Consider the following 18,554-nt stretch of genomic DNA (forward strand, 5'->3'; position numbering starts at 1 on the left):
GGATGGAAGGCTGAGTGGACCTCGACCCCTTTTACCGGAGATTCGACTTCCTCCTTCCGTTGGAATTGAACTCCGGCTGTGAGCAGAGCTTCGGCTGCGTTACCGCCACTTACCACTCTGCGCCACAGAGGATCTTGTAACCTTCCCTTAGGGAGCTGTTAATTAAATATGTCAACCAGTCAACCACTCCCACTCTGGCAGATTTGATTAACCAGGATGGGCAAGCGTCAAGAGAACAAATAGTGGCCCTCGATTCTCCCAGAATCCTGTCCACATCCTCAGGCTTCACAAGCTGAAAAGTATCCATAGAACAATGACCAGAGGAAGCCTCGGGGACATCTGGCACAACTGTAGTTAATGATAAGACTGCATTGCAAGTCATACAAAATAGGCAGGTGGTATATTTTAGGGGTACATTTTATTAGCATAAGAGTAGTCAAGCTTTCACAGTACACTGAACTCTTTATTGAGCAGATTAGAAAGGGAGCTAAACTTTGGGTATCTAAAAGTAAGATTAGTTACAATTGTGAATCCTTTCCTTCCCCTCCCCCAATTTAATCAAAATGATTCATATTTGAGACCAGCCTGTCTCTTTGTGTGCCTGAGGCTTTCTTCCTTGTCTGTTTTGTTTGTCTGTATACTCAACAACAATTGAAGCAGTCCTCTTTACATTTTTCTATATTATTCTTAGACCAACATAGTAGCAATTGTTTATATCATTCTGAGAATATTGTTCATATATCATCTGTGATTGGTGTGAGTTTTGCTACTGTGAAGGAACAGGAAAGGAAATCTGTTGTCTGCAGATATTTTAAATCCCTACCATCCTTTACTGATCCAGTTGTAGACCATACACAAAGGCTCATGGATGAAAAATTCTCACAGAGAGATCATAGTCAGCTGTTGCAGCATCCATCCATCAATAGGCTGATGAACTCTGGTAGCTGAAGGTGGAAAACATATATCTAGAATTCAAGTAGCTACTCACCTCTTGCCAGAGATTGCAGCAATAGTGTTGAGGAAAGTTTCCTCTCCACTGCTATAGCATCTGCAAAGAACTGCCAGTCTAGAGAAATTGTTCACTTGACCAATGTCCTAGTCTAGCTAACCTGCATGTGTCATGTCTGTATTCCGTGATTAATTCTGTGTTCTTTGACAAATGTCACAGACACAGCTGCTTATGTTCAGTGTGATGACAAAGATGAAACAAAGGGAAAGGGAGTTTTAGCCTTCACCTGTTTTAATGGATTGATTTAACTTGGAGCTAGTTGTTGATTCAGAGCATGCATATCGGTCACCATCCTGTGCTTAGCAAGTGGGACACCATTTCTCCCTACTGTTCCTTGACATTATATCTCCTTACCAAGATAATTTGCATAAGGCTAATCAGTGTTTTTTAGCTAGTTGGAAAACTGTAACCAGCCACCACCACATTATGATTTGACAGTACTGTTGTTGTTATGTGCCTTCAAGTCAATCACGACTTATGGTGACCCTATGAATCAGTGACCTCCAAAAGCATCTGTCGTGAACCACCCTGTTCAGATCTTGTAAGTTCAGGTCTGTGGCTTCCTTTATGGAATCAATCCATCTCTTGTTTGGCCTTCCTCTTTTTCTACTCCTGTTTTTCCCAGTATTATTGTATTTTCTAGTGAATCATGCCTTCTCATGATGTGTCCAAAGTATGATAACCTCAGTTTCATCATTTTAGCTTCTAGTGATAGTTCTGGTTTAATTTGTTCTAGCACCCAATTATTTGTGTTTTTTGCAGACCATGGTATGCACAAAGCTCTCCTCCAACACCACATTTTGAATGAGTTGATTTTTCTTTCTTGACAGTACTAAAAGAATCCAGAAAGTGGAAGACTTGTTTTGCCTTTGACTTAAGAAGGCATCTGATCCAGTTTTGTATCTTAACTAGCACAAGTTGAAGTGGCACAGCTGAAATAAGGGCTCCAAACACAGTTGAATCACGATCCAGATCCATTTTTTAAAATATGTATCTGTTTGTTTTTAAAATTGGGCCATAGCAATTCTCAGGGTTTGATTTCAATGTAACCTAAGAAGATTTCTGAGTTCTTCCAGAAGCTTTGGTCTAAAAATCTCAAAAAAAACCCCAAATATACGAGGAAGATTTTTCAGTGTGTATCATGCTCTTTCATAAATGAAATATAACAGTCAAGAATAAAGGACTGTTGAAATGATTACAGAGAAAATGTATATGAAATGCCATTAACTGTCGTAACACTATACTGTTTTATTAAGAACATAGGAAGAGCCGTGCTGGATCAGACCAAAGGTCCATTTGATCCAATATAATTTTTGCAGCAGGATAGTAACTTCAAGGACTAGCAAGGAGTAGGACTAGCTTGAATACCACCCAATATACTGATTTATATAGCTCAGACCTTGGAAAAGTTACTTTTTTAAACTACAACTCCCATCAGCCCCATCCAGCATGGCCACTGGATTGGGCTGATGGGAGTTGTAGTTCAAAAAAGTAACTTTTCCAAGCTCTGAATAGCTATTGTAGAGTGTATATATATAAAAAGTTGTTTTGAAGTTTAAAAAGTAATAAAAACAATAAAAAGGATAAAATATATCAAATGATATATATGATATATATGATATAAATGATAAATAATTATGATATAATTTTATTTATAATTTAAATTTAAATATAATTAAAATTTTTGGAATCTTGTCATATACTTGACTTTATAAGACATAAAGCACAGGCCTATGCATATTTGCTCTGAAGTAAATTCCAATAAATTCAATGAGATGTATTCCCAAGTAAATGTCATAGGATTGCAGCATTAGACTTGATTCATACATACTTCTGTGGCATAGTCGATGCTTCCTTGTGATTGACATGCCATAACACAATGATAATATTTATTTATTTATTTATTCCATTTGTATACCGCCCCATAGCCGAAGCTCTCTGGATTAGAAATCAAATGATGGCCATAAATTATGTGGCTAATTGCTTTAGTATCATATCTCTTTCTGGGGCCAGCAGCTGCCCAACTAACTAGTTTCTAGTTCCAGATACCACCACTATGATGTGAGATCTCGACCACATACGAGATACTTACTACAGAGTTGCTATGAACAAGGCATTGTACATGAAGAACAAGGGACAGGATTGGAGCCATAAGCTTCTTCCTCCACATCATTGCTCAATGAGAAGTCTCATTAGAAAGAAAAATCACTGCATAGGATTGGAATAAAAGCAAAGCATATCCTTACATCACAAAATGTTAGGAAATCATTTTATGCTGTAGTCTACTGATTCTCAGTCTAGTTGTGCTGAGACCAGTAACTTGGAAGGAGTATGTGGTGACCTAATGAGAGATGATTAAAGGGACACAGGGTGTTGCTTGTAAGAGGAAGAGGGTCTCAGTAGTACTGAGATGCTCCAGATAGGAGCCATCATATCACAGGGTGCCATGCCTCCCTTCTACCTTCACCTCATTGCTCTATCCTTTAACCTTCTTTTATTTTTTTCTGCCTCCTAACATCCCTTCTTGTTTGCTCTTCATTTCCATGTCTTATCACTTCAGTCCCTTCACTTCTTTCTAATAAACCTGAGATATTTCCTGTTCATTTCATATTAATTGTAGATATATAGTGTTTACTATATGCTTTTCTGGAAAAAAAATGCCCCAGTGTCCCATACAATAAAAATTACTCTGGTCGTCGTTTTCCCCCTTTCCTAGAGATGTTTGGATTTTTCCATTAGTTATGCAAGTAATGCGGTGCATTTGGTATAATAGGGTTTTCAATGACTATGCAGATGCTAGATCAGAGCTGCAAGGCTATAGATTATAAGAGACATCATTTTGGCTGACACCAAAAAAGATATTGTCCAGCTGTAGATTTTGGAGCTTTTTCTCTTGATATGCATTATCTGACAACCTGATTTTGGATGTGAACCGAAATCTTAAGCATGTTTACTCAGAAGAAACGCCCATTGATTTCAATAGGCTTTCTTTCTTGTAAGTGTGAATAGAACCACAGCTTTAATAAGAGAAATCAATGAATTCTGAAAAGAAAAATGTTGGGGTTATATTCCTTACATTTTTTCCTGGTTTTCAGTTCAAAGCCTTTCCTGTAAATATTGTTGTAAACTTATATTAATGTTACTTTCATGTACAAGAAAATTAATAGCTTCTGGATTTTAAAAATACATAATCTAATTCTCCTTAGATCATTCAGGCCTGACTTCGTTCTTGTTCGACAACACTCATTCGGCATGGCAGAAAATGAAGATTTTCGTAACTTAATCATTGGGATGCATTATGCTGGCATCCCAAGTGTTAACTCCCTAGAGTCAATCTACAACTTCTGTGACAAGCCCTGGGTGGTAAGTTATCTGGTAGAAATCCCCAATTCAAAAATAACCATATATTTGAATGTGAAAGTTGGGACGAGGGAAGGAGTTCGTTGAACATAATACATCTGCAGCTGTTTGTGTGACATGTGACTGATCGGGCCATCTGGATTTTAGTTAACATTTTATAAATCTGATGGTGGGTTCAACAACTGTCCTAACAGCTATGATTTTCATTTCTCATATGAAAATTCAAAACACCTGTACTATATGATGTGTTGTTTTGCTTATTATTTATTATGTTTTTATACTTCTTTTACTCGAAAGAGTTCAAGCCAGTATACATGCCTCCCTTCAGCTTTTTCCTCACAAAATCTTTTTGAGGTAAGTTGGGTGAGTGAGGATTTGAACTTGGGCCTTATCTTAGTCCAACACTCAAACTACTACACCGCACTTGCCCCAAGTGCCAATCCTTATGTAGCCAAACAGCACCATCCATGCAGAAGATAGTGTTATCAGTAGGTTTGCAGAAATGCAAACATGTTTAAGAGGTGAAAACCCCTAAAGGAGAATCCTCTCCCCCAAAAAACAGTCCTAAGGACTAAGCGTGCTCAATGGCTACATGATGTTTCGTGTATTATTGGGGTGGGGGAAGGTGGGAACAGAAAATAGGGATAAATCTGAGTATCTTGACAAAGGGCATGGCTGGCCGAAACTGTAAATAAAAATGTTCCACACTGCAACATTTGTGCAGATCCCCCTGGTAGATATTATAAATACAAATTGTACCTGCTGTGCATAGCCCTAATCATTGTTAATTTTGTTACATCTTCCTGCTGTTCATCCTTGGGGTCCATGTGTGCATGGTGCAGTGCCCATGAAATCACTTCTGCCATGAGAAAGTTCTGCCATCAGCTGTTGAGGATGCCTTCATCTTACAGTGGGATCTTTAATAATGAGGCACCTGCTGGTATTAAGAACAAAACCACCTATGCTTGTATTCAGCTTCTATCTCCCTTAGGCAGTTCAGTCTGACGTTCCTGCTATTGTTTAAAAAGGTTGCAGGTGGTTGGATTAACTATGTGTGCCTTATCACTTAAAACCAGAATGCTTTTATCTTTTTCCCAGCCCTTTGCATAAGAAACTGGTTTTATAGATTTACAGCATAAAATTGAAGAGATGGAACATGCCAGAGTGAGTGAAAGAATAAATGTCTGAGCAGGTAGGATGGGTTTATGCAATAAAAACTGCTACTGGCTTGTCATTTATCAATAAATTCACATTTCATGGAATAATATTTCAGAAGGATACCATGATCAATGGTATCGAAAGCTTCTGAGAGATCAAGCAGAAAAGGCAGGGTTATCCTTCCAAAAATCCTGTGATGTCAGTTAAGCTTAGGGATAACAATTAGCCAGTTACGAGCTTCATGGCTGAGTGAGGATTTGAACCTGGGTCTCCTCACTCCTAGTTAGACACACTAACCACTGCTTGCTTATGTAAGTATTCATGAGAGCAGTAAGATCTCTTGTCATTTCCACCTTCACTGTTGTTGCTTGCACCATAAAATATCCATTTCACAGGAGAAAAACTGATGTTGTTTAGAACACTCTCCCCAAATTTAAAACAACAGGCACTCTTCCCTGTCCCCCCAAAAACAGCAAAACATTCTCCCAAACAAAGAAAAAAAATACTTGAATGCCTTGCCCAAGAATAGAACATATATAATGATCTAATACTGTGGGTCAAGAGAGGAATCCACAGTAAGACCTCTCTTCCAAGAACCCTCTGAATGGCCATGTATCTACTAACCCATCTTTTGAAAATATATATATCCCTCCCCGAGTTGAGTCTGAACACCCAATCAACTCTGATGACTTTTTAGGGAAGGGCTGCCTGTTATACAAAAACTAACAATATCCCGCAGAGGAAGATACAGAGTAATTAAAAGGGTAATCTGTCAACCCCAAAATGCCCTAGAGCAGGGATGAGAAATGTATGGTCCATCTTCAATCACACCTGACCACTGGCCACACTGTCTGAAGCTGCTGTGAGATGGAGTCCAACAACAACTCCCCACCGCTGCCTTAGAGCATTAATATTTAATTCCTAATGCTAGTCCATGGATACCTCTCTCTCACCAGATCCTGGTGAAAGAGGGAAAGAGCATACCAAGTCACATTAACAGAACAGAGAGAGAGCATACACAATAATTCCAATAATCTCCAGATAACAAAAAAACAAAACAAGCATGAAAACAGCACCTTCCGGAACAACATCTTCAATTAACACAAAACAGAATGCAGAAGAAAGGATTAGATCACAATAAGTTCAGGTTTATTCAAGAGCCCCAAGATCAGGCTGCGCTCTCACTGTCACCCCAAGATAACACTAAGAAGGGGTCCACACACAACATCTCATCCCGCTAAGCAACAAGGTACATAAAAGGTGCAGAAAACCAAAATGGAGCAACTCCCCTACAAGGAAGGGTTGTTTTAGTTTAGAAAAAAAGGCAACTGGGGAGGGGACATGATAGAGGTGTATAAAATTATTCATGGTGTGGAGAAGATAGAAATTATAGGATGGCTATATGCTACTTCCAGGACCAGAGGAATCATCCAGAACAGGCAGCTTACCTCTAAAAGATCCCCAACCTCAGCCTACATTCTTGCTTTGTGCTTGGAAGTGGTGAAAAGGGGGAAAGCCCTCATTACTACTACTTCCCACTCAAATTGCAGCTGAAATTGCAGTTCTGCTAGTCTCTCCTCCTTTCTCCTGCGGGAGTCTAAGACTGTGTACACACTCTCATTTATTCTTCATCCAGTGCGCTCCCACTTTGGTTTTGGGAAGTGGTATATACGCAACATTAGCACAATCCATATCTACTCTGTTGCTTCTTATGAAAAACTGTGTTTTGATGTGTTTTTCCCCAACTCAGTTTTTATCCAAGTTGAGAAAAAGAACAAGAAAAAGAACTAGCTGCATTTTAAGCCAGTAATGTGTATGCAGTCTAAGAGGGAATCGCATGGAAAATTCAGTGCTTGTTTTTGTGGAAGCCGATATAAGCTTTAAATGCCCCATTTTAAAGAAAAAAATATCCCTATGCTGTGTTTGACACATGCTTGCATTTAAATTCATTTGAATAAAACTTAAATAAAACTGTTGTTATCTAAGTCTCTAATTATAAAGTTAATATTAAATGAGTTCCATAACTAGGTTCCACTCCAAGTGTAACAAAAGACATCTTCCAAATTATTTTATTATGAAATGAATGTGCCCTCTGGCTAGGTGCTTACTATTATCTGTACAAAGCATTGGTGGCATACATGAAGATTTCAGCTAGCAATCCTTTCCTCCCACTCAAGAAAAACCCTAAAGACTAAGATGCAAGGACAGTTTTCATCTGAAGTGTAAGAATAGATAGCGATAACAATATAAAAAAACCCAAACACTATGAACAAAAATTCTTGCAGTAAAATCTATTAATACATTGAGCTATGAAGCACAGTCATCTTTGTACATCAGCTGAGGACAGTCTTCAAAGGAAAAGTTTTCCCCCCATTTTTCCTCTTTGCTGTTATCACTACACTTTAAAAAATCACATAGATAACTTCTCACAAAGTGAATAATATTCAGATAAATCACATTCATATTCTTGTTTGCTCATAGGACGTAAGTTGTAAAATCTCTTCTGTTAGAGGTTTGCTGAAGTGTGAGCCTAGTTGGTACAAGTGCATGTTATTTAACGTTGCTTCTTAGGAATGTGAAATGTTTAGTTACCAGATAAAGTCCAATTACCAAAATGTTCTGCTATTCTCTTTTATGTGTATTGTTTTGCTATTATTACCACACGTACAGTTGAAATGTATCACTGAACACTAAAGTCAGGATCATTCAGACCATGGTATTCCCAATCTCTATGTATGGATGTGAAAGCTGGACAGTGAAAAGAGCGGATAAGAGAAAAATCAACTCATTTGAAATGTGGTGTTGGAGGAGAGCTTTGCGCATACCATGGACTGCAAAAAAGACAAATAATTGGGTGGTAGAACAAATTAAACCAGAACTATCATTAGAAACTAAAATGATGAAACTGAGGTTGTCATACTTTGGACACATAATGAGAAGACATGATTCACTAGAAAAGACCATAATGCTGGGGAAAACAGAAGGGAGTAGAAAAAGAGGAAGGCCAAACAAGAGATGGATTGATTCCATAAAGGAAGCCACAGACCTGAACTTACAAGATCTGAACAGGGTGGTTCACAACAGATGCTATTGGAGATCACTGATTCATAGGGTTGCCATAAGTCGTAGTCGACTTGAAGGCACATAACAAGAACAATTGAAATGAAAATAGCTATAGAGGGGACTTGAACCCCTAGTTATTGGCTAGAGATCTTCTGATTACAGTTTCCCACCAATCTGTGGACTGTACAGTATTTTAAATTGAGATTTCTGAATTGCTAGTGCTTTTCTTTCCTGTTAGTGTTGCTGTTTAAGTAAGGCTGTACTTTTCCTTCGTTGTTTTATTTTGTAGCTGTTTTTGTTTTGTTATCAATTTTGTTTTGTTTTTTAATGTTATAATGTGCTCTGGTTTCTTTTTGAAGAAATGTGGAGTTTACCATTTTCATTAAATAAAAACTGCATGACTGGTATAGCAACAATATCCTTGAAACCAGTTTAGATTCACACTGTGACTCCAGTAATTGGCCCTGTTGGACCAAAGACAATACAATCAGCTAACCTTCATCTAGAAACTGTTGACAGCAAATTTCTGGACTTGCTGGGTAGTTCAAAATATAAACTCGTCATGATGACATATATTTCATGATGCCTATATTTTACCTCCAATATCAAAGGCAGTATACAGGGGTTCACAAGTGGGGAATGCTGTTTCAACTATGTCTTGCTTGTGGGCTTCCCATAGGTGTCTGATGGGCTAATGTGAGAACAAAATACTGGACAAGATAAGCTTTTAGCCTGATCCAGCAGGGCTCTTTTTATGTTGTTATGGTTGTCAGTTTGAAAACCCACATCCCATTACACTTTGGACTCTTCTGAATTCTGGCCTGGCTCACCTCTCTGCTAGCCTCCCTTCCAGTCCTTCCCCTGTTCCCAAGCAAATTTACCCTTGAGAAGGAATAGGGGAACTACTGGGGGTTAACTGGTCTGGGTGCTTGTGAGCATGATCAGAGGCATCATTTCCTGGTGGAGTGTTGTTTTCTGTGCCTTCTGATTCAGTCAGTTGGGCCAGGGCAAAAACCAGTCTCATCCCATGCACACCAGCCAGAAATTACATTTCTGAGCATGGTCAGGAGCATCCAAGCCAATTGAGCAGAGGCCTATATGGTCTCTCCTTTCTATTGCAAGCTTTCCACACTGTTGGTAAGTTTGCTGGAGGAGGTGGGGCTAGCATGAAAGGCTGGAGGAGATCTACCCTGTGCTTGATTTTATACACTTCCTTTGAGAAAAACATAGAAAGGCCTGAACTGTTTCTGATAATTTCCTAAAAAGTCCGGAAAGTGCATTCAGAGGTGATCTAAAGTGACCTCACCTGAAGTTACTGAAGCTTCATGGAAAGCTTCATAAAGATCAGACCCTTGTTTATGCACTTTATTGTATTTTATTGTTAAATAAATATTTCCTTTTGTTTAAGTTTAAACATATTTCCTTTGGAATTTCAAAGACTTTTGTAGATTGAGTTAGTCTTATTACTTGGTTCAGGCTTTAGAAAAATTTCAGACTCATTTGTCTTGTGTAGTTCTGGATATTTTTCTACAAAGGATGTTGGTTTGGCCCCAGGCTCAGGTAGGTTCCCCAGTCTGTAGAGTTTCCTGATACCTTAAAGAGAAAATATGATAATAGATGTAATGCCCTTAGCCAGATCAATAGACTGAAACTCTGATGATTGGGGGTGGTTGTGTAATATGTGAGAGTAGTTCTTGAAATACAACTTTGTAATTCTAGAATCTTACCTGTTTCCTTCGTGTAGATTTCTCTTTCTGTATTTTCCTCTGTATCTCTCCATGTCATTAGGGCATGTTAGGGGCTTAATTCTTGAGACTGGAAAATAGGAAGTCGCTTTATACTAAGTCTGTTTATTTCTCCATCTAGCCCAGTATAGTCTACTCATATTGATAATGGCTCTTTACAGTCTAAAGCAAAGGTCTTTCACATCACTTGCTTCCTATCTCCTTTAAGTGGAGGTGCCAGTGACTTGAACCTTCTGCATGCAGTGACTGTGCTTTACCTGTGGTCCTTGTCCAGATGCAAGTTATCTAGTGGAATTATATATTGGATCCAGAATTCTCTTTTTTGCTTTGTCATTGTGTGTCTGGCTGAACTATCTGTTGAATGGCAGCTACATCTAAATGAGATCATCTTTTGAAAGCTCAGCGTTTTTCTTAATGGAAAATTAAGTGTCTGATTACAATAAGGCATGATCTTCTGATTATGAGCTCTAATGTTGCTATGAGTCTGGAGGGCTGTTGATTTTGCTTTGGGCAGAACAGTGGCTTAGAGAAGCCCCACCGAAATGGCTGCTGTAGTTGCAAGACAAGGATCCTGTCTTGCAAGCAACTGAGAATGATACCAGAGTTCAAAGTCTTTCGAAGTAAGGAAATATGAAATGAAGCTCTTCCTCATATATGGTGTGCATAGGAGTTACTTGAAGAGCTGCATGAATGGCTGGTAGTTTTGCAAAATAATGTTATGGGTTTGTGGTTGAGATAGATTATTTCTATGAGTCCCCTTACAGCCTTTGATTTGGAACCCTGCACCCAGAGGTGGGCTCTGCAGCGGAAAAACCTGCTCTGCTGGTCAGATGAGTCTCGTCTCCTTTGTTAATCTAATAAAGTGGCCAGGTGGGCTAATGGGTCTGTCACGTGCCCATTAACTGGTGAATGTGCCAGGGAGATCCTATTGTTACTGAAACTCTTCAGGAGAGCCCTTCCTCCCCCCTCCTGGGGCCAAAGAAAGGTTTGTGTTTTTAGCTAGTCTGAGGAAAGGCTGGAAACTGGAGACATACAGAGAGGCCTGCTACCTGCATGATGGCATCAGGATGCCTCCTATAAGCCTGATGGAAAATCAAGGACTGCTGATGCTTTGAACTCCATTTTATGCTCAGGCTGTGAATGGGTGTGAATAAACCATATTTCACAAAGACACCATAGACTCCGTTGACCTTCTTTCCAAGAAAACCCAAGCCCTGGGCAAGCTCAGGGACCCCTGGAGATGTCTCACCACTCGGAGATTGAGGTGGTGCACAACAATAAAAAATATTTCCATAGCAAAGATGCACTTCTGTTTGGAACCCTGATTCTAAATTCTTCTACATCAGGAGCAGGGAATTAGGCCCAGTGTGGGTCCCAGGTTGGCCTTCAATGCCGTTCCTCACAAACCATGCCCACCTGCCCAATACCTGACATCATACAAAGAAACAATTAGGAGTTTAAAGTGAGCTTCCATTGCAAGAGGGATGCTCTGGTAGAGACCCCCAATAGGATCGGCTGCACTATATAAAACCTAACCAGAGGTACCTGCATATCAAGTAAGGAATGTTGAAGTATCGCCATGGCTGGTATCTAGTGCTCATTTTTAAATAGTGTTATTAATCTAATGTGGGATAATCTGCACCTGCATTTTAATTTTTATATGTTCTCTTTCTGTATTTGGATAATAAGAGTCTGCCATAGTACAAGGCATCTTTTAATTGGATCTTGAATTTTTGATAGATTGTAATTATAGTGCTGAATAATAGTGCTGAAGTAATTTCTGTATAACCTGAACTTTGAGCTTAAAATTCTGTTTATTTTCTTTTACAGTTTGCCCAGTTGGTGTCCATCTACAGAACCCTGGGATCAGAAAAGTTCCCTCTAATTGAGCAAACCTTTTATCCTAATCACAAGGAAATGGTAGGTGTAAATAATAAACATAAATACCAGTGGCTTCCATATGGTAGGGAAAGAAGCTGTAATAATGCATGATTCATTATATCCCTCTTCCCACCATCTATTACATGATATCAGAAGCTGCTTAAAGGTTGGCTTCATTTAACCAGCTAACTACCGAACTGAAACATTTCATGCTCTAAAGAGAAAATATTTTAACAGTTTAAAAAACAACTAGTACTACAGACATTGAAATGAAAGATATACTAAGATATAGCCATAATTGAATCATCATCAAATACCTAGACTGTATGTTTGTTTGAAGTCCTTGCTTTGTCCTCTGTTTCCCCTCCCTTCCTTTGTTGTCCTCGTTTTATTTTATTCAGATTGTATGCCTTTTTGGGCTGGGACTTCTTTTATTGATTTATTTTGTGTACAGCACCATGTGCAACTGATGGATATAATAATCATGATGATGATGATACAGTATTTGGTTTTGTTTAAAGTGCTGACCCTTTTTTAAAAGTATATTTGGTTTAGGGATTGCTGTAAACAATTGGTTTCTATGCTTATGCATATGTTCATCTTTCTATTAGTAAGCATTTCTCTCTTTCAAATATACAATTTCCTATATGATATAATAATGGACTATCATAAAGGAGGCCGGAGGGGCTTCCCACATCCTCATTGCTGCTTCAAACCAATGTAGTGGCTTGAATACGTTCCTGTGAGTAGTTGAGAGTGTCATCCTGGGGAAAATCTTTCCTCATCCCATTTAATTGGAATAACAAAAGACAGCCATTTCTAGGGAGGGAATCTAGAAGCATTGTCTGGCCTTGATAACCAACCAAAAATTTGTAGCCACCAGCATCATGCCCCTTCCAAGGGGAAGGGTCTCCAGACTTGCATCTGAAACTCAGTGCAGTATCAGGGACAACCAGCCACTCCCCTCCGTAGCTCCAAGTCTGGATCTGGGAAGAGGCAGATTGTTCCTGATGGTGCTGCAATGGAAGCCCAAATCCTCTTCTCCAGCTTGAAGAGGGGTGTAATCATCCTGTAACTGTGCTATTTGCTGTGGCGGTTCTCAGAACCAGGAAGCCTTGAGAACCCAGTGCAACTGCAGGGAAAATTGCTATCACCCCAGATCCAAGCTTGTTTTGTCATTATGCTTACAAAGAGTTCTGAGTGTCATGGAAGTGCTGCAGCAAAAACATCAAACTCCAGCTGTCCTTTTCAATTCTGGAATGGAGAGTCAAGCCTTGTTTGGCACAGTACTTCCGTACAGTGCCAAAACAAGTCCCAGCCTTCCTCCCAACCTTGAAGCTGAATAAGTAATTATTCAGGGATGGGGTGGGGATTATCAAATGCACTATATGTTCCTCTGAACCACAATACAGCTTTGAGGTTGATCCGTGCCTCTCCCCAATTTCAAGCCTGAAAGGAAGTCTGGGGCTCATCATGCTTGCTAACCACGGTAAGAGTGGTGAGCTGAATTATAGTTTGAGGCAGACGCTGTTGACTCTTGGACAGAAAGAGAACAGTCTGCTTTGGTATCAGTAGTAATTTTCTGAAAACCCTGCTCTATCCTAGTTGCTGTGCATTGGAGGAGTAGTATTATAAAATGTATTGCAGTACAGTTTAGGAATCACAAGCAAAATGTCTTTCACAAAACTGTGGAAAATACTAAATTTGCCATGTGGATGGGTGAAACAACATTTTACATTGCAGTGCTTGTTTCCTTCTCCTCCAGCTCTGGCAACTTCTGTGGTAGTATTTTTTTAAAGGGTACAAGAGAAGCAGAATGAGATGAACTTCCTAAAAACACTCTGTGTTATTCTGGTGCTTAATGTGAAAGTTAAAGGATATATACATGGTCCTGAGAGTTTAGGAACGTATAGTATGTCTGCCCTTTATACTCCATATATTTAATTTGAAGCTTCTCTGAATTTAGGCAGTGTTGGAAAGATTGCTAGCTTCTCTGATTTGTATTCTTAGTATGTCTCTCACTTGTCTTGTGAGCAAATGGTTAACAGTAGGTAACAGGAGTATCCATAGAGCTTCAAAGGCTGCAAGCCCAGGCCCACTTACCTGGGAATAAGGCCTGATGAATTCAGTGGACTTACTTTAGTGCACAGCACATGTCAGAGTATAGCCTTTTCAATTCATTCAACATGGTTATATCAACGTGGTTTATATGATAATGAGGAAGAGGAGGATGAAGAAGGCCTGCTTTTATTTTTTGTAATTCCTAAATATAATCCCTCAAAATAGAAAATAAAAAAGTTCTCCCACCAAAATAATAAGTCACGACTTGTAGCACGGCCCTAGGTATGCTTACTTGGAAGTATGGCTCCTTATGTTCAGTGCAACTCCCCAGTGAAGCTGCAATCCAATACATAATTACTTATGATTACCTCTTGCTAAACACAGTGAGGCTTGCTTCTGAGTAAACATGCTTAGGATTGTATAAGTGTTGCAGTGTTAGTTTGATTTGGTTTTCTGGTGTTTACTTGGAAGTTCCTTTGAGTTTAAAATATTCACTGATAACATAGTAAAAGGATGTTTGTTCTCTTTTCCATTTTAGCACCACAAAGTCACAATATCTCAGTAATGTTATTTTGCTGGGTGATAAAATGTTTGGTTAATATTATGTATAACACATTAATATAAACATGTACATGGTTCTTCATCCATCACTGTATTATTTTAATATAGATGTTCCAAATGAGCAGAAATGATTGTAAATCTGAAGATTGTTCCTGTTATCATTCTTTTTCTTTGAGGGAGATTTTGTAAACTCAGTAACAGTTGATGCAGAGTGACAAGTAGATTTTGGAGTCTCTGTGAAAAAGATTAGCTGCTGTTGTGGGATGATCCAGAGGGAGAGAGAGAGAGACCACAGTACTTGAAGATGTCGTCTATGCAGATATTTTTGTGATGTTTCAAGAGTTTCTCACATTTACTTTCCCACCCCACCCACCACACTTGCTATTCAGAATTTTATCTCAGAGCGTTCTGAGGCTCTAAGTCCTCTAAGTGTGAAGCTGGTAGAGAGGATGTTCTTGTATTCCTTCTTTTATAAAAGTAAACTCACTGGTCTTTTGACTTGCTCGTATTCCAAAAGCAATAAAATGCCACTGAATAAAGAAAGCACTCTCTTCTGAACTGCTTCAGTAGATTATTTTTTTTCAAATAGGCACATTTAGTTTTAAATGCTTCTTCCTACAGGGAAATAACCGTAGGAAGTTCATTGATGTATTTTGATATTTACTTCAGAAAAAGGGCAGTTACAAGCTCATCCAGGCTGTTGTTATGTGCCTTCAAGTCAATTACGACTTATGGCGACCCTATGAATCAGTGACCTCCAATAGCATCTGTCATGAACCACCCTGTTCAGATCTTGTAAGTTCAGGTCTGTGGCTTCCTTTATGGAATCAATCCATCTCTTGTTTGGCCTTCCTCTTTTTCTACTCCCTTCTGTTTTTCCCAGCATTATTATCTTTTCTAATGAATCATGTCTTCTCATGATGTGTCCAAAGTATGATAATCTCAGTTTCATCATTTTAGGTTCTAGTGACAGTTTTGGTTTAATTTGTTCTAACACCCAATTATTTGTCTTTTTCGCAGTCCATGGTATCCGCAAAGCTCTCTTCCAACACCACATTTCAAATGAGTTGATTTTTCTCTTACCCAGCTTTCACATCCATACATAGAGATCGGGAATACCATGGTCTGAATGATCCTGACTTTAGTGTTCAGTGATACATCTTTGCATTTGAGGACCTTTTCTAGTTTTCTCATAGCTGCCCTCCCCAGTCCTAGCCTTCTTCTGATTTCTTGACTATTCTCTCCATTTTTGTTAATGACTGTGCCGAGGTATTGATAGTGCTTGACAAGTTCAATGTCCTCATTGTCAACTTTAAAGTTATATAAATCTTCTGTTGTCATTACTTAGTCTTTTTGACATTCAGCTGCAGTCCTGCTTTTGTGCTTTCCTCTTTAATTTTCATCAGCATTCGTTTCAAATCATTACTGGTTTCTGCTAGTAGTATGGTATCATCTGCATATCTTAAATTATTGATATTTCTCCCTCCAATTTTCACACTTCCTTCATCTTGGTCCAATCCCGCTTTCCGTATGATATGTTCTGCGTATAGATTAAACAAATAGGGTGATAAAATGCATCCCTGTCTCACACCCTTTCCGATTGGAAACCAATCGGTTTCTCCATATTCTGTCCTTACAGTAGCCTCTTGCCCAGAGTATAGGTTGCGTATCAGGACAATCAGATGCTGTGGCACCCCCATTTCTTTTAAAGCATTCCATAGTTTTTCATGATCTACACAGTCAAAAGCTTTGCTGTAATCTATAAAGCACAGAGTGATTTTCTTCTGAAATTCCTTGGTCTGTTCCATTATCCAGCGTATGTTTGCGATATGATCTCTGGTGCCTCTTCCCTTTCTAAATCCAGCTTAGACGTCTGTCATTTCTCGCTCCATATGTGGTAAGAGCCTTTGTTGTAGAATCTTGAGCATTACTTTACTTGCATGGGATATTAAGGCAATAGTTTGATAATTACTGCATTCCCTGGGATCCCCTTTCTTTGGAATTGGGTTGTATATGGTACGCTTCCACTCTATGGGCCATTGTTTACTTTTCCATATTTGCTGACAAATTTTTGTCAAAATTTGGATAGATTAAGTCTCAGTAGCTTGTAGCAACTCTATTGGTATGCCATCTGTTCCGGGTGATTTGTTTCTTCAGAGTATTTTAAGAGCAGCTTTCACCTCACATTTTAAAATGAACAGTTGCAGCACTAGGGGACTGAAGAAGACCTGCCCTGGGAGTGAGTATCTGGGTGCTTGCTGCTTGCTCCTTTGGGGTGCTGTCTCTTAAGACTGGTAAGTGCTGCAAGGACTGGGACCCCCTGCCTGACCCTGGCTCCAGAGAGAGAGGCTGCAGTTAATCTTGCAGCCTCTTGCATCAGCTGCTGGATGGGTCAGGAGGCGTAAAAGCCCAGCTGCTCTTGGGCGACAGGTCTGCCGCTGTCGGGGTCACCACCAAAGGGGGTCGCCCCTTTGGGAGTCCCGAGGGCAAGGGCGTTACCCCCTTCTATTACCTTTTTTTTTGTTTGCTTTAATTTTCTGTTAAACCAATCTAGAGGAGATTGGTGGTGGGGACGGCGTGTGGTTCCTGCAAAGGGTGAGAGCTTGTGCAGTGAACTGAACGGTAGGAGAAAGTCGCCAGATGCCTTCAGAGGCCTTCAGAGTCTGTAACTGGCAGAAGGCTGGCCCTCCCTGGGTGTGAGACAGGAGGGGGAGTAGATGGGCCCCATGTGAAAAAGTTTGAATGGGTATGACTGTTCCCAATTCTCGCAGAGGCCTTTTGGGATAATTGGCTCCGGCAGGCTTTGTTGGTGGGCTCGTGTTGGGTCCATATCAGGTGTTTAGGAGGAGCCTTAGTATGGAGGAACATGGGTGATGCCACCCCAATTTCAGTGATCATGTGTAGAGGGAAATATAGCCATGGGGATATGGTGAATTACAGTAAAAGATGAGGACAAGGCTATCTGCGCCTTGTTCCTTCCTGCCACTCCTCTCATGGATGAGTTCCTCGTTGCTCATCTGCTGTGCCCACTGGCCTGTATGTGTTGTTGTTTAACGCGAGATCGGTACACAATAAGACCACTCTCATCCATGATTTGATTGTGAATGAAGGTGCCAATTTGGTGTGCATTACTGAGACCTGGGGGGTGAACTGGGAGGAATTGATCTGACCCAGCTTTGCCCACCTGGATACTCAGTGCAGCACCAGCATAGGCTGCAGGAATGGGGGGAGGAGTTGCTGTGGTCTACAGAACTTCCATCTCTGTCACCAGGAAACCACTCTGTCTTGGAGCTGGCTGTGGGGGCCTGCACCTGGTGACGGGCAGAGGAGACAGTAAACTAGGGTTGCTGCTGGTGTACCATCCACCCTGCTGCCCAGCAGCTTCTCTGACTGAGCTGGCGGAGGCCGTCTTGGCTGTGGCGTTGGATGAGCCCAGAATGATAGTGCTGGGTGATTTCTATGTCCATGCGGAGGCTGCCTCTAGTGCCTCTTGGTCTAGACTCCTGATGGCATTGCTCTCAGCTACTTCAACACACTCAAACCCCCTCACCACGTTAAGGTGTACATCCTAAAGGGGGCATCCAGGCTGTAGACTGAGATAATAAAAGTTGGGAGGGATCAGAATTCAGTTTGTTTTCCCCTGATCACTCTGACTACTGCTGACCTATTCAAAAGGTAACATAATCTCCATCTTGAGCTAATTTGTGTATTAAATA

The 18,554-nt window shown here is 40.0% G+C and overlaps 1 protein-coding gene across 1 annotated transcript in view; it reads left to right on the forward strand.

Annotated features, from left to right (window-relative positions):
* SYN2 (synapsin II) overlaps positions 1 to 18,554 on the forward strand; it is a 376,832-nt gene that overhangs the window by 196,369 nt on the left and 161,909 nt on the right. The window contains exons 4-5 of the mRNA XM_061621995.1: positions 4,216 to 4,372; positions 12,166 to 12,255. Of these exons, the coding sequence (XP_061477979.1) occupies positions 4,216 to 4,372; positions 12,166 to 12,255 (247 nt within the window). The remainder of the gene's footprint in view (positions 1 to 4,215; positions 4,373 to 12,165; positions 12,256 to 18,554) is intronic.

Source organism: Rhineura floridana, chromosome 3 (assembly GCF_030035675.1).
Source record: "Rhineura floridana isolate rRhiFlo1 chromosome 3, rRhiFlo1.hap2, whole genome shotgun sequence".
Lineage (NCBI taxonomy): Eukaryota > Metazoa > Chordata > Lepidosauria > Squamata > Rhineuridae > Rhineura > Rhineura floridana.